Raw genomic sequence first — 13,036 nt, forward strand, 5'->3', positions numbered from 1 at the left:
ATTATAGGTTCTTCGCTACATTTGATGGGCCAGGCATGTGTTTCCTTCTGGGGTGATGGCATATCTTAAATACAATCTTAAAAATGGTTGGTTATTTTCATATGATTCATGCCACTACTGCACCCATAGTTTCACTCTTGCCATATTGGTCATTATATCAGTTTACAAGGTTCACAGCTTGATAAGATTGTTGGCTCTCCTCCTCTTCAGAAGCCTGCACAGTGCCTTCTAGAACTAACCAGCAGGGTGGAAGCTTCCCAGTTAGTATTATACTGATTTCTCTAAGTCCAATCATCCATGTGTGTGCTGCCTTCAGCAGTAGATCTTACTACCAAGTTCTAATGAGAAACAGCGAGCTCATGAGTATTCTTTCTTTCTTTGGGAGTCATTAGGGTAATTCTGACAAAGAATTTGGAAGGAAGGTTTCCACTCCTAGCTCTGGGCTTTTTATTTGGCAGCCTCTTAGTCCTGGAATGAAAACGATCAGGCTCTATAGAAATTAGGAAAGAAGCAAAAGGAGGTTTACTGTTAAGTAAAAAAGTATATTTTATTGAAATATTTAAACTATAATCATGGTATGTTAAATACCAGTGGTTCAGTGGTACATCTAAAGACATAGTAATAATTGTAGTTATTCCAAAATAATTTCTATTCTTTTGATGGACAAGCATCTTCCCCAAGCTAAGAATCCCATGACAAGGGGACATGGATCAATGTTATTTGGGACACTGACACATAATCTGGGAAGATGCTTAAGATATATTAATTACCAAGTCTTAACAACCTAGAGTTTACTTATTAGTCCTAGACTGATTTCCAGTTGATTCTCTCAAAGTCTGAAATTACTGACCCATGCATCTGCAAGTCTAGCTGGCTTCCTTTACCTTTGAAAAATAGTACAAAATAGAAGAATTTTGACAACATACATAAGATTTAGGGTCCATAATTCGGCTGGGCTACAACAACTTGCACGCTAGGCTGATAAGTGCACATAATCCCAAGTACAACTCATATGATGAAATAATTCTCAAAGTTTAGGAGTGTATTTTCTATAGACAAAGGAAAGGAAGTCACAGTTTTATCCTGAAATCTTTTGTCATTTGCATATTTTAAGAAGATATTTTACAAGGTACAAAATTAGAACATATTTTACTTTATAGTTTATTTGTTGTTTAGTATATATCTGTCCATGTTACATAGACATCTGTCCCAAGACCTACAAATATTTGCATGGTAGTTAGCATCTTTTATATGAAACAAAATATTATGTTTATTATTCCCACATTTGAAGTCTGTCTTATATATGATTGAAATAGTTATAAATCCTAAGATGTTATTAATTACCAAGCAAAAATACAACCAATAATGACTTGTTAAGTGTTGTATTCCCTCTCAATGTTTGAGTAAATTAAACTTACATTTCCAGAAAGAGTTGGAAGTACATTATTTACATCCTCATGACTTATGACTCTTATAAGAATTTATTTGTTCATAAAAATGTTTATGTAACAAGCAGGAAGATGAGCTTATTTTGACTTTGGATAATTTTTTCTCCATAGAATAAAAAATTACATTACTACATGAAAAGCTCTTTCTGTTGCTTGAGTGTAATAGAATTGATAGTTACTCGATTCTGATTTGTAGAACTGAAATTACTGACCCCATTATTTGTGATGGGAGTTGAAAGACCATCTCTGAATTGTTTTATACCTGTAGATCTTTAGACTCATCTTGGATATGCCCATTTTTATTTCTTCTAGCTTCATTCTGACCAAGATAAAGGAGATGGATCGCTCAAATATATTTTATCCGGAGATGGAGCTGGTACTCTTTTTATTATTGATGAAAAAACAGGTGATATTCATGCCACAAGAAGAATTGATAGGGAAGAAAAGGCCTTTTATACTCTACGTGCACAAGCTATTAATAGAAGAACTCTGAGGCCAGTAGAACCAGAGTCTGAGTTTGTGATCAAAATTCATGATATCAATGACAACGAGCCAACATTTCCAGAAGAAATTTATACAGCTAGTGTTCCTGAAATGTCCGTTGTAGGTAAGTGCAGTTACAATCTTTGTAATGGTATAAAAATATAAAAGTAATTACCAATAATTCTTATAATATTATGTTTAATTAATTGAAATTGTATTTTTCTTCCCTGGCCAAAATACATATGTATTTGAATATATAAGCAATGACTCAGAAAATTTTCATGTCTTGTAAATTTGCAAATCTTCAAAACATATTCAGGTATGCCTCCTCAAAAATCAAAAAAATACCACTAAATTTCTGTAGAAAAAACTAAAATGACACTTGTCATATGAACTTTTATGGCAGTCATGAAAGATTCTGAAGACGAATTAATACCTTAGATTTGCAATTTTTGCTTGCTGTCCACAAGGGACCAGATCCTGGGCACTTTACAGATACTGAACACCCCATCTCTTAAGTAACATAGTACCAGAATATGCTCCTGCATATTATGAATAATCTCTAGATTATACATGAATCCTAATGAAACAAAATTACATCTATTATTGCTATAGTGTATTTTATAAGAAATAAAAAGGAAAATTTTCTGTACGTGTTCAAAAGTAAGATGCTTTAGAAACACTTTAAATCCTCCAACAGAAAACTGCAGCTATAAACCATTAGAGAGTTAGTTAGAACTTTAAACCCTACACTGATGCAGCAAGAGTACCAGTGGTTAGCCATGGGTTCACTTATATACACTCATCACAGTTTATCAGAAGATTTTATTCTGGTTATTTACATATTCAAATGAAAACCTTGATTAGCCTCTATTTTCTTAAATACTTTGTATTATAATAGTTACATATTAAAATCTGTGCTTATAATTCTCATTTATATAATCTTACTGAGTACCATAGGTAAGATATGGTTTCACTTCCTTAACTTGTCACAATTTATTAAAAGGTTTTCTTTAGATTACATACTTATTCAAATAATCACCTTGAATAGCTCTTATTTTCTGAAATATTGAAATATCTTTGTTTAAAATATTTATATATTATAACTCTGCTGTTATAGTCTCATAGTCATAATGACACAGAAACACTCCATTGGATTGTGAAATATATAAAATGAAAGGTAAAACTATAATGTTTAAGAAACTGGAGTACATTTTAATGCTATTACATGTGGTATATTTACAAGAAAAATGAAAATATTTGATTTTTATTCAACAGTTGATGTTAATATATCCAAACCCCAAGAACATTTGATAATATTTTTAGAAAGAGATATAATTTGTTGCATGGAAAATGAAATTACTCAAATGTGTATGAACTTGTTTAAACTAATAAAAGTACTTTTTAAAACAGCAGCTTTAGGTATTTTATTAGAAAATGTCAAAATCAGACATTTCTTAAAGCGTTTGTTCTGTGAGTGTTATTGCACTTTGCTAAACCCCAAGAGCTTTGGGCAGTCAGCAGCAAAAAGCCCTTATGGATATTGTGAGCCCTATTAGACAGATCTTAGTAGTTCTGGCAATGTGGGGTCGTCTTGGATTATTTCTAAATTTGTATTTCAATCTATTCATAAAATTACATTATAGAGCAGATGTTGATCATTTTTAGAGTTAATTAGTGCAGAGGGAGAAAGAATATACTTAGTCCTTTGAGATTTAAATGTCCCCTTTACACAAAACACGTCTATTATATAAAAATTCATTTTAATATCGGGCCTCGCCATTTGTAAAGGGAACATATTTGTTATATTCTGAACTACTGCAGCATTATCTATTATGCACCATCTTGGATCAATTAATATTGTTAAGTTACATTTAAGATTTATTTGCAACACTATATACCTTTACCTATATCTATCATCCAACTGTAAAGTTTCTTAAAGTAGTCATTTCTAAAGCCAAAAATCCCTCAAGTCTTCAATGAAAACCAGCACTTTTGCTCCTCCTTCTGGTACTGTGCAGAACTAAGCTGAATTTGGATACTTCAGGTACTTCTGTGGTGCAAGTCACAGCTACAGACGCTGACGACCCTTCATATGGGAACAGCGCCAGAGTCATTTACAGCATACTTCAAGGGCAACCTTACTTCTCTGTGGAGCCAGAAACAGGTCAGAAGCAATGTATTATTGTTTGCTGAAGTTACCTTGTTTTTTGGGGGAACAGAAAAAAAAACCTAAACATTAATACACTCAGTAACAGTGTCATACTGGAGTTTTGTTTTGTTCTTTTTCTGTGTATGTTCATGTGTGTAAGGACATATATGCCCATATGTGTAGATGTATATGGAGTCCAGAGTGAGGCATCAGGTGTACTTTTCAGTAGGTAGACAAGTTAGTTTTAAGACAAGATTTTCCACTGCACATGAATTTCAACGATTTGTCTAAACACCTGGCCAGTAAATCCTAAAAACCCTCCTGTTGTGTCCTGAAGAGTTGAGTGGGCAGAAAATTGCTGCCATCTTTTTGGAGGTCGGGAATTAAAACCAGGCCTTCGTGCTTGCATAGGAAACACTTCACACACTTTGATATATCTTCAGTCTGATTCTTGTGTATTTAAAAACTCAAAGTAAATAATTGATTTAAGTAATAGAAATGTAACCATTTGGAGCTTTATTTGAATGTTTAGATCACTATAGTGCATGTGATGTTACTAGGATATAGATAGCAAAATAAACTTTGGTATTTGTAGGAAATTAGTTTTATAATAATTATATAAGTATAATTTGATATCATCAGTGTGATGCTTGATTAAATTTGCAGGTGCCACATAGTGGGATAACACAGCATTTGTATTTTCTCAAAGGTATCATCAGGACAGCTCTGCCAAACATGAACAGAGAGAACAGGGAACAGTACCAGGTGGTCATACAGGCCAAGGACATGGGTGGCCAGATGGGGGGTTTATCTGGAACCACTACGGTGAACATCACACTGACAGATGTCAATGACAACCCACCTCGCTTCCCTCAAAGTAAGTACCATTTAATGGTTATTCTGTAGAGTACAAAGGATGATATATGACGGTACCAATTAGCTAATGAAAAGATAGTGATAGTTTAATACCAAACTGCAATTCAATGGCAAAATGAAGTATCTCATACAGAAATAGGGACTCTGAATCTCTACTACCTGTCTCTGTCTCTGATTCTGTCTGTCTCTCTCTGTCTTTCTGTCTGTCTGTCTATCTTTCTCTCTCTCTCTGTTACTCACACATATACACAGACATATAGACACATAAGAGTATGTAACAACGACCTAGTAACTGTTTAATCAAGCAAAGGGAAAATGTTCAATTTAAAAACCTAGTAAATTATACTGAATATTTTTCTCTACTTAGTAACAAGGGATGTTTTAACATGAAGATAAAATTTTAATACAACATTAGTCATAAAGAGTCTACTATAAATGACAATGGCAGAAGAACTTAAATTACATTTTGTGTCTCTGTGTGTGGGGAGGTTTCCCTTGTCTACACATAGAAAAATACATCTTTAATTAATCTCCAAATTTCCAGAATCAGCTAAGAGACTATAGGCAAATACATTTTTTCTTTTTCAGATTGTTCATTATTATTATCATTATTATTTTATTTAGGTTAGAAACAATCTTGTTTCACATGTCAATCCCAGATCCCCTCCTCCCCTGTCCTTCCCACCAAGTCTCCCAGCTCCCCACCCAACCTCCACTCTGGTCACCAAGGAGGGTGAGGCACTCCATGGTGGATCTCCAGTAACTGAGAGAACTGATGGACAAATACATTTTAATTAATGCTCAAATTTCCAGAATCAGCTAAGAGACTATCTTCTGACCATATATTGTATATATTATTGTATGTATAATACATCCGTTTATTCTCTCTTACAAAACTTGCTAGATTATATGTGTGCAACACAGACAAAATGACAGTGATGCTCCGAGGTTTGCAGGACTCGTCCAGTTTCCTTCTGTTGCATTAGGTTCTCCAATAAAAGAAAGAATCTAGAGTTGTAATGAATCAACCATAAAAAACACATTATAGTGTAACCTCGAATCTGCTATTTTCAATAGAAAAATTGGCAAATGTAATGACATCATTTCTCCCTCTTCCACACATTTGTCCTGTTCTGCCATGTCCAATAGCTGCTAAATTCAAGGCCTCTGTTTCATTATTGTTTTCACCTATACATAAAAGGTAATCAACATATGACTGTAACCTGCTGATATGTTCACTGTTGCCCGCATGTGTGTATGTTTTTAGGGCTGATCATGATTTCAATTCTTAATTTTCATCAGTTTCCAGATACCAGCATCAAGATTGACCACACTTTACCTCAGTTTTAATCTGTTCATAAGATAAATTTTGAATTATAAAATGAATTTTTTTGGTGTCTATACCTTTATACAAGATGATTACATGGAAAGACATATAGTATTTTACTGTAATTTTACTCTTTATAAGAACAGCTGTAATTCCTTCTGGACTGTTTACCTAGATTTTTTCCTTAGCAGTTCATGATTAGGATTAATTAGTTTAATATTATGTGTGGGTAAGAATTATGAAATCATATAGAATTATTTGAACATGCTTGCCATATGTCTGTATATATTGTTTATGTGTGTATGTGCATTTGTATGTCGGTATCATATATATGGATTATTTTTAGACATTTAACTTGCATGTCAATCATTGTGGGTTTCTTGGAGTGGCTGTTTTGTTTTTGTTTTTAACCCTAAGCATATGAAGATGAAGGAAATAGATGTACGCTGTCTTCAAGTAATTATATTTCAACTCAACACTATTTGTGTTGTTTATCAAGGAAGAGGAAACCTATAATAACCCTTAATATCTCTTTGGATGTCTTAATGATTTGCATACAATTTTTTATCATTTTTTATTTTAATTTTAAATAGCTTGTTTTACATGTCAATCCCAGTTCCCTCTCCCTTCCCTCTTCCCGCACTCCCCTTCCCCCCTCCCTCCCACCCTATTGCCAAATCCATACAATTTAATGCATTGTAAAATTTTAATTTAACATGTATTCTTGAACATTCATCTTGAGTCTGTTATCAAGAGAATGGCCATGGAGCGCTGGGGAGATGGGTCAGCCATTAAGAGCACTTGTTGCTCTTACATAGCATTTGGGCTTGGTTACTAGCACCTTCATGCTGGATAACAAAAATCCCCAAGTCCAGTCTCAGTGGATCTGTTGGCTTCTTCTAGCGTCTGAGGGCACCAGGAATGCATATGTTGCACACAGATACATTCAGACTAAACCTCACACACATAACATAAAATAAATATATCTAAGAGAATGAACTCATGAATCAAGGGGGAATACACATAAAAAAGAGCAAAATAACTGCTGAAATGAACATTTTAAAAAATAAAGTATTTATGTCAATTTGGAATAGTATTATACTTGAAGTTCCCATGAATTTTAAAAGAAATTCGTTTTTGAGGGGTAATTGATATATTCTAATTGATGGGAAAATCAGATATTTTAAAGCTACAAATGATCAATAAACCTTTACTTCAGTGTGTTTTCTCTGTTAGTCCTTTTATTTATTAAGCATTTATTTCCCGTTATTCACTTGACATTCAGATTGTCACAATTCAGGCTTATTAACAAAATATACTGCAGTAATATGGCAACCATGATTGTAATGATATTTATTAAGAGAAGCAGGAAAAAGTAGCATACACTTAATTTGCTGAAGAAAAATTTTACTCAACACTATATTACTTAATTGTATACTTTATTGAATCATAATAACTCAGTATTACATTCTCAGTTCACCAATTGATTAAAGTTTGAATACACATTAATGCCACACTGGTAGTAGCAACAGATATGATTTGATCTCAGAATCCAACTCTATATGTATAGTAGAATAGATTTTAAAAAATTAACATATCCTGTAACCTATTGTTGTTTTCAATTGTAAATGAACATGTAATTCATTGATTATTTTCATGTTGTGAATCTTCACAATGTATCTATTAAGGACACATTCTCATAGCATATAGAATATTATTTGGTAGTATAGGACATCTAGGATGTAAAAAACTGAATTTTAGTAACTAATACCATTTGGTTAGATATCTACCATTTATCAAGTGCTGTACTGTTTACAACACATCCACATATCACACAATGTTAAAGTCTCAAGACTGGGCTATGTGTAATATATATGTGCTATATTATATACATATTTCATTATCTTGCCAATATATAAAACAAGAAAAGGAAACAGGAAACACTGCATAATAGAAACTGGAATGCAAAGCACATATTTTTATTGGAAATAGATTATTCTCTCATATAACTTATTCCAAAATCTTTTCTCTCCTTGCACTCCTCCTAGCTTAGGCCTGCCTCCCTGAGGTCTACTTCCCCTCCATTTTCTCTTCAGATAATTCTATTTGTTATGTTTACAATGATAAGAAATTTACTCAATACATTATTTTCCTTAATATTACCCTTAAAATAGGGAACCAACTAACACTTACACAGATATGTAAAAGCCTCATAAGAACTGTGCTCCACTTACATCTTGTCAGTTTAGGTTAACTACATTTCCAGTCCATGGCTTCTTGAGGGTTCCTGGCTTCTGCAGTGGTTCTCCCTGGACAACTCAAGAATAGGACCCTGAATGAGTCTCAACGTTGTAATTCACTTAATAGCTTTTACTGTGGTGAATTAAAGTGACCTCTATATTTTTCAATATTGTCAGCAACACTGGGTCGCTGTGTATTCTTCATAGAGTGATGATGTAAGACTAAGTAATTGAGTGTCTGTGCAGTATTGATTCATTCATAGTTGGTACTCCTGTGTTCATTAATGTTTATTTGTGTAAATGATACTCTGCTGCTATCATTAAACAGAGAAGTCAGATCAAACTTAAAAATTCTTTCAAGTATTATGAAGCAAATTCCATATCTAACAAAAATACAACCCTTTAAAAGAATCAAAAATTCTTTTATCTGAAAATAGTTCTCTGTGCATCACCACATAACTTCAGAAACTGAAAGTCCATCAAATTTGGCTATTTGGCTTCTTGAGACCCTTTTTTGGAATACATACATTACTTATTTCTGATAGCATCACAACTAAAATACAAAGACACCTAGTGTCCTTCATAGTCATAATAACCTAGCACATGTTCTACATGCAGAGGGATCTCCTCCCTTTCACTTTTCCTGATTCTTCTAACTCAGAATCCTTTTCAGACTTAAAGGTGTCCTTTATTTATGTCCAAACAAAGATACAATGAAGACACAATAAACTTGATTCAAAAGGAATGTAGAGCAATTGTTTTTCAGCGAGTGAATAATTTTAGTAATTTTACTTGACGTAAATTGTGTTTCATTTTTGTACATCTAAACCTACTATACCCACTTTACATTTGACTATGCCAGGACTCTTCATCTTGTTTCCCCCCTTTTTTATTGAAGATAGATTCTTCTCTCATATAATAAACTCCAACCACATTTTTGCCTCCCAGCACTCCTCCCAGTTTTCCCCCTAAGTCCCCTTTCACACAGATACACTCTTCCTTCTCCTTTTCCTCTTTCCCCTAAATTATAAAGAAGAAATGAAAATTTTAGAATAAATTGCTGGAACTTATTCATTAGAGGGATTAGAAAAAGCAAGTGAGACAAAAAGGGTTTCTTTCTCCATGAGTTTTACGTAAACAGAGACATCTTTTGTAAAACATTGCAATATTGATTTTCCTGTAGCCCAGAGTCAGTAGGCAGGAATATCCAATCTATGGGCATCAAGCTGATCCCAGCTTTCTTCTTCAATGCTAAAGAATGACCTGTTTTAATCCTTTCAGTTACATTACATGTAACTGACTGACAGCAGAAAGCAGGAACTAGTGCAAAGGATAAGAGTTTACTTAAATAATTTATATGTGAACTATGATTTGAATATAGTTTTTGAAGGGATAAGATATGCCAGGAGGGAAATGAGGCTCCATTTGAAATCAAGGTTGTGGTATATTATTTATGATTTATTAATGCTTGCCCGAGAATTCAGAAAGCAAAGCCAGCCACAAGACATAGAAGCCAGGCACAGAGCTTTAATCCCAGCAGTCACAGGTTAGGAGGTGATGGTACACACCTTTAATCCTAGGACACAGGATTAAGGGATAGACAGATCTTTGAGACTCCAAGGCCTCCCAGATCTACACTAGGCTAATTCAGTCCTAAAATGAAACAGCTTACACAAAGATGGTCTCAGAACCTGGAATCACACGCCTTTAATCCCAGCATTAGGGAGGTATATATGACAAGAGCAAGGTCTCAGTATCAGGGATTCATTCTCCAACCACATTGAGGATAGGAAGACAATGCAGTCTCAGGATTCTCCAGCCATGCTGATGAGAGGTAGCAGCTTGAGGTTTTATAGAGCCAGGATCACCTTTCAGACTAAGGTAAAATAAGAACTATTGGCCAGCTGCTTTGCTTTTCTGATCTTCAGCTTGAAGCTTGAACCCAAATATCATTCCCTGGATCTCTTATTTTTCATGTTACACATGGTAGCAATGAAAAATACTAACCTTTTGACAATGGACTGCAAATACCTTGCACCATGTAACTCAAAAAACAAACTTGGAGTCTCTACTCACAACGACCAAACAGACAAAAGTTGAAAAGTTGAAAAGGTCATTCTTTTACATCCTTCTTAATAATGAGTACAGAATTTTAGGAACCCAGACTTTATAAAACCATGCTGTCATTCTTATTCACATAGAACTGAAACCTGTGTATTTTAGCACTTATTTCACACTGACTAACCAAGGACTGTTACCATAAAAAATTATGTCATGTCAGTTTGATTAAGCTTTACAAGGAGGGAGAACTCTGAACTCCAAAGATCACTCAGGACAAAATTATACACTTATTTGTTTGTGAGGTATAATGCCTATAGATAAATAAAACTTCAGGTTAATGAAAAATAGTGAGTTTATTATGTGAATTTCCACTTGTATGATAAATGCAATCAAATGATTGGATTATATTCTGCACCATTTTTCACAACAAGTTATTGGGAATAGTAGCAAAGTAACTTTTCCTCCCGTACTTGATTAATGTTAGTTTACAAATATAATGCAAAGCATCTCAGAAGTTAGTTTTTCTTTAGATAAGATATAGGTAATAGAAGATATTTTCAGGGGCACAAATAAATTTAACACAGGTAGTAATTCTAAAGTTTTCAGTACCATCTCTTCATATTTCTGTTCTAGCTCTTTCTAAAGATTATATCCAGCAGTAAAAAATAGAAAATCAATAACAATTGGTAACAGGACAACTCAGAGGCTAAAAACTATTTCATAGCAACCATGGGTGTGTGTATTATCTGAATTATCTTTATTGACTAATGATGTTAGCCCAATAATTTGAGCATGGGTTAAATGTTTTGCTCAAAACAAAAGTGGCAGTATAAGATAAAATAACTATTATAATTTATATTGAATCTTATAACTACAAAGTCATTTAACCTCTAAGACAGCTATCTGAGGGAAATATTGTCGTTACCCATCTATGATGATTTGAAAAACTGAAATTTGTAAACTAATGTTACTCAAGGTGAACTGTCACTTGACCATGATACTACTTTTGGGATATGAGAAACATATTGAAAGATCATTAAATTTGGAATTAAATACAATACTCCTAAACACATGATCAAAAATTGGTATAACAGAAATATTCTTCGACTTCTTTTTATTTTACCTCTAAATAAATCACTGGCTCCATGTTTTATTTATACAGTCGGTTTCATACATGGAAATGAGATTTTTGTTGATTCATTTTGATAAAAACAAGAAGTTGATGCTTTTGTTGGTGGTATTTCTGTGACACTAACCAGAATGGTGAAACCATCCGTGGGCTTGCCATTTCTTGGGCTGTCAGAAAAGCAAGTATGCACTAGACAAGGTCTTTCAAGGAACTTCTCTGTAATGTACACAGGGATTTAAGGCACGTATATCACTGAGCTGTGGGACTGCCATAATCCCTGCCTAGTACAAGAGGGATTTGATTTAATAAGTGCTGATTTTCATTTTGTAAATAGAGTCAACCTCTCCTCTAGTGAGGATCCCAAGGTAATGTCAGCCCCAGGCTGATCTGCATATTTAAAGTTATCAAGGCATTTTCAACAAGAACAACTGTCAGGTGTCCCCGGGAAGGTGCTTCAACATAAGAAAGAAGAAAAGTGAAGGTTAAGATGTCTCCTTTCACTTTTTAAATACCTGGGAAATAGATATATACCTACAATAAAAGCACTATCGTTGTATCTGTTACATTGAATGTGATTTTAGCTAAATGCACTAACATTTATGCAAATATTTGCTTTTTCCCCCCTCCTTGTCTATGAACTTGTTGTTCAAGAGTTATAAAGAAGTACTTCTGATAAAGCTTTGATTTAGTAAAGGTGTCTTAAAGTCCTACTATGTGTAGTCCTTGGTAGCCTATCAAGGCACATGTAGAGAATGCTGATAATTATAATAATCTTAAATTCTGAGAAGTGACACAAGGCACAGCTTTAAATTAATTGTGCTTTGGTCACTTTACAGATACACTATCTTTCTCATCTCTAATACTTATTTACTTTGCTATTGTGTATTTTTTTCTTAGCATAAGTGCTCTTTTCTTGCGCTAGTGAGATAGCGCAGTGATGAAGACAGCTTGCTATTCATTCAGAGGACCCGCACTTTACTTCCTAATGTCCATGTGGTAGCTTACAAATGCCTGTTACTCTACGTCGACAGGTTCTGATCTTATTCAAGAGGCTGGCCTCCATGGGCTCCTACAAGAAGTTTCAGACACATGCACACAATTTTAAAATATATGTATATCATAAATATGAATACATATAAGTGCATTCATGGCGTGTATACTAATGGAGATTAATAAAACATTAGTGTTATATTTTGATTAGTGCTAAAAGCACAAAATGATAATTTGTTTTAAATATGAGAGGATTGGGCAAGAAATTGTCATTTAAAAGTTCCTCCAACATATGCTAAAAATTTCCAAGCAGAAAAGCAAAAGACATTA

At 33.8% G+C, this 13,036-nt stretch overlaps 1 protein-coding gene across 1 annotated transcript in view; it reads left to right on the forward strand.

Annotated features, from left to right (window-relative positions):
* The window catches only part of LOC101833887 (cadherin-10), a 187,432-nt gene that overhangs the window by 131,159 nt on the left and 43,237 nt on the right, over positions 1-13,036 (forward strand). The window contains exons 3-5 of the mRNA XM_040757652.1: positions 1,761-2,055; positions 3,979-4,098; positions 4,793-4,960. Coding sequence (XP_040613586.1) covers positions 1,761-2,055; positions 3,979-4,098; positions 4,793-4,960 — 583 coding nt within the window. The remainder of the gene's footprint in view (positions 1-1,760; positions 2,056-3,978; positions 4,099-4,792; positions 4,961-13,036) is intronic.

This window comes from Mesocricetus auratus, unplaced genomic scaffold (assembly GCF_017639785.1).
Source record: "Mesocricetus auratus isolate SY011 unplaced genomic scaffold, BCM_Maur_2.0 Super-Scaffold_100015, whole genome shotgun sequence".
NCBI classification, from domain to species: domain Eukaryota; kingdom Metazoa; phylum Chordata; class Mammalia; order Rodentia; family Cricetidae; genus Mesocricetus; species Mesocricetus auratus.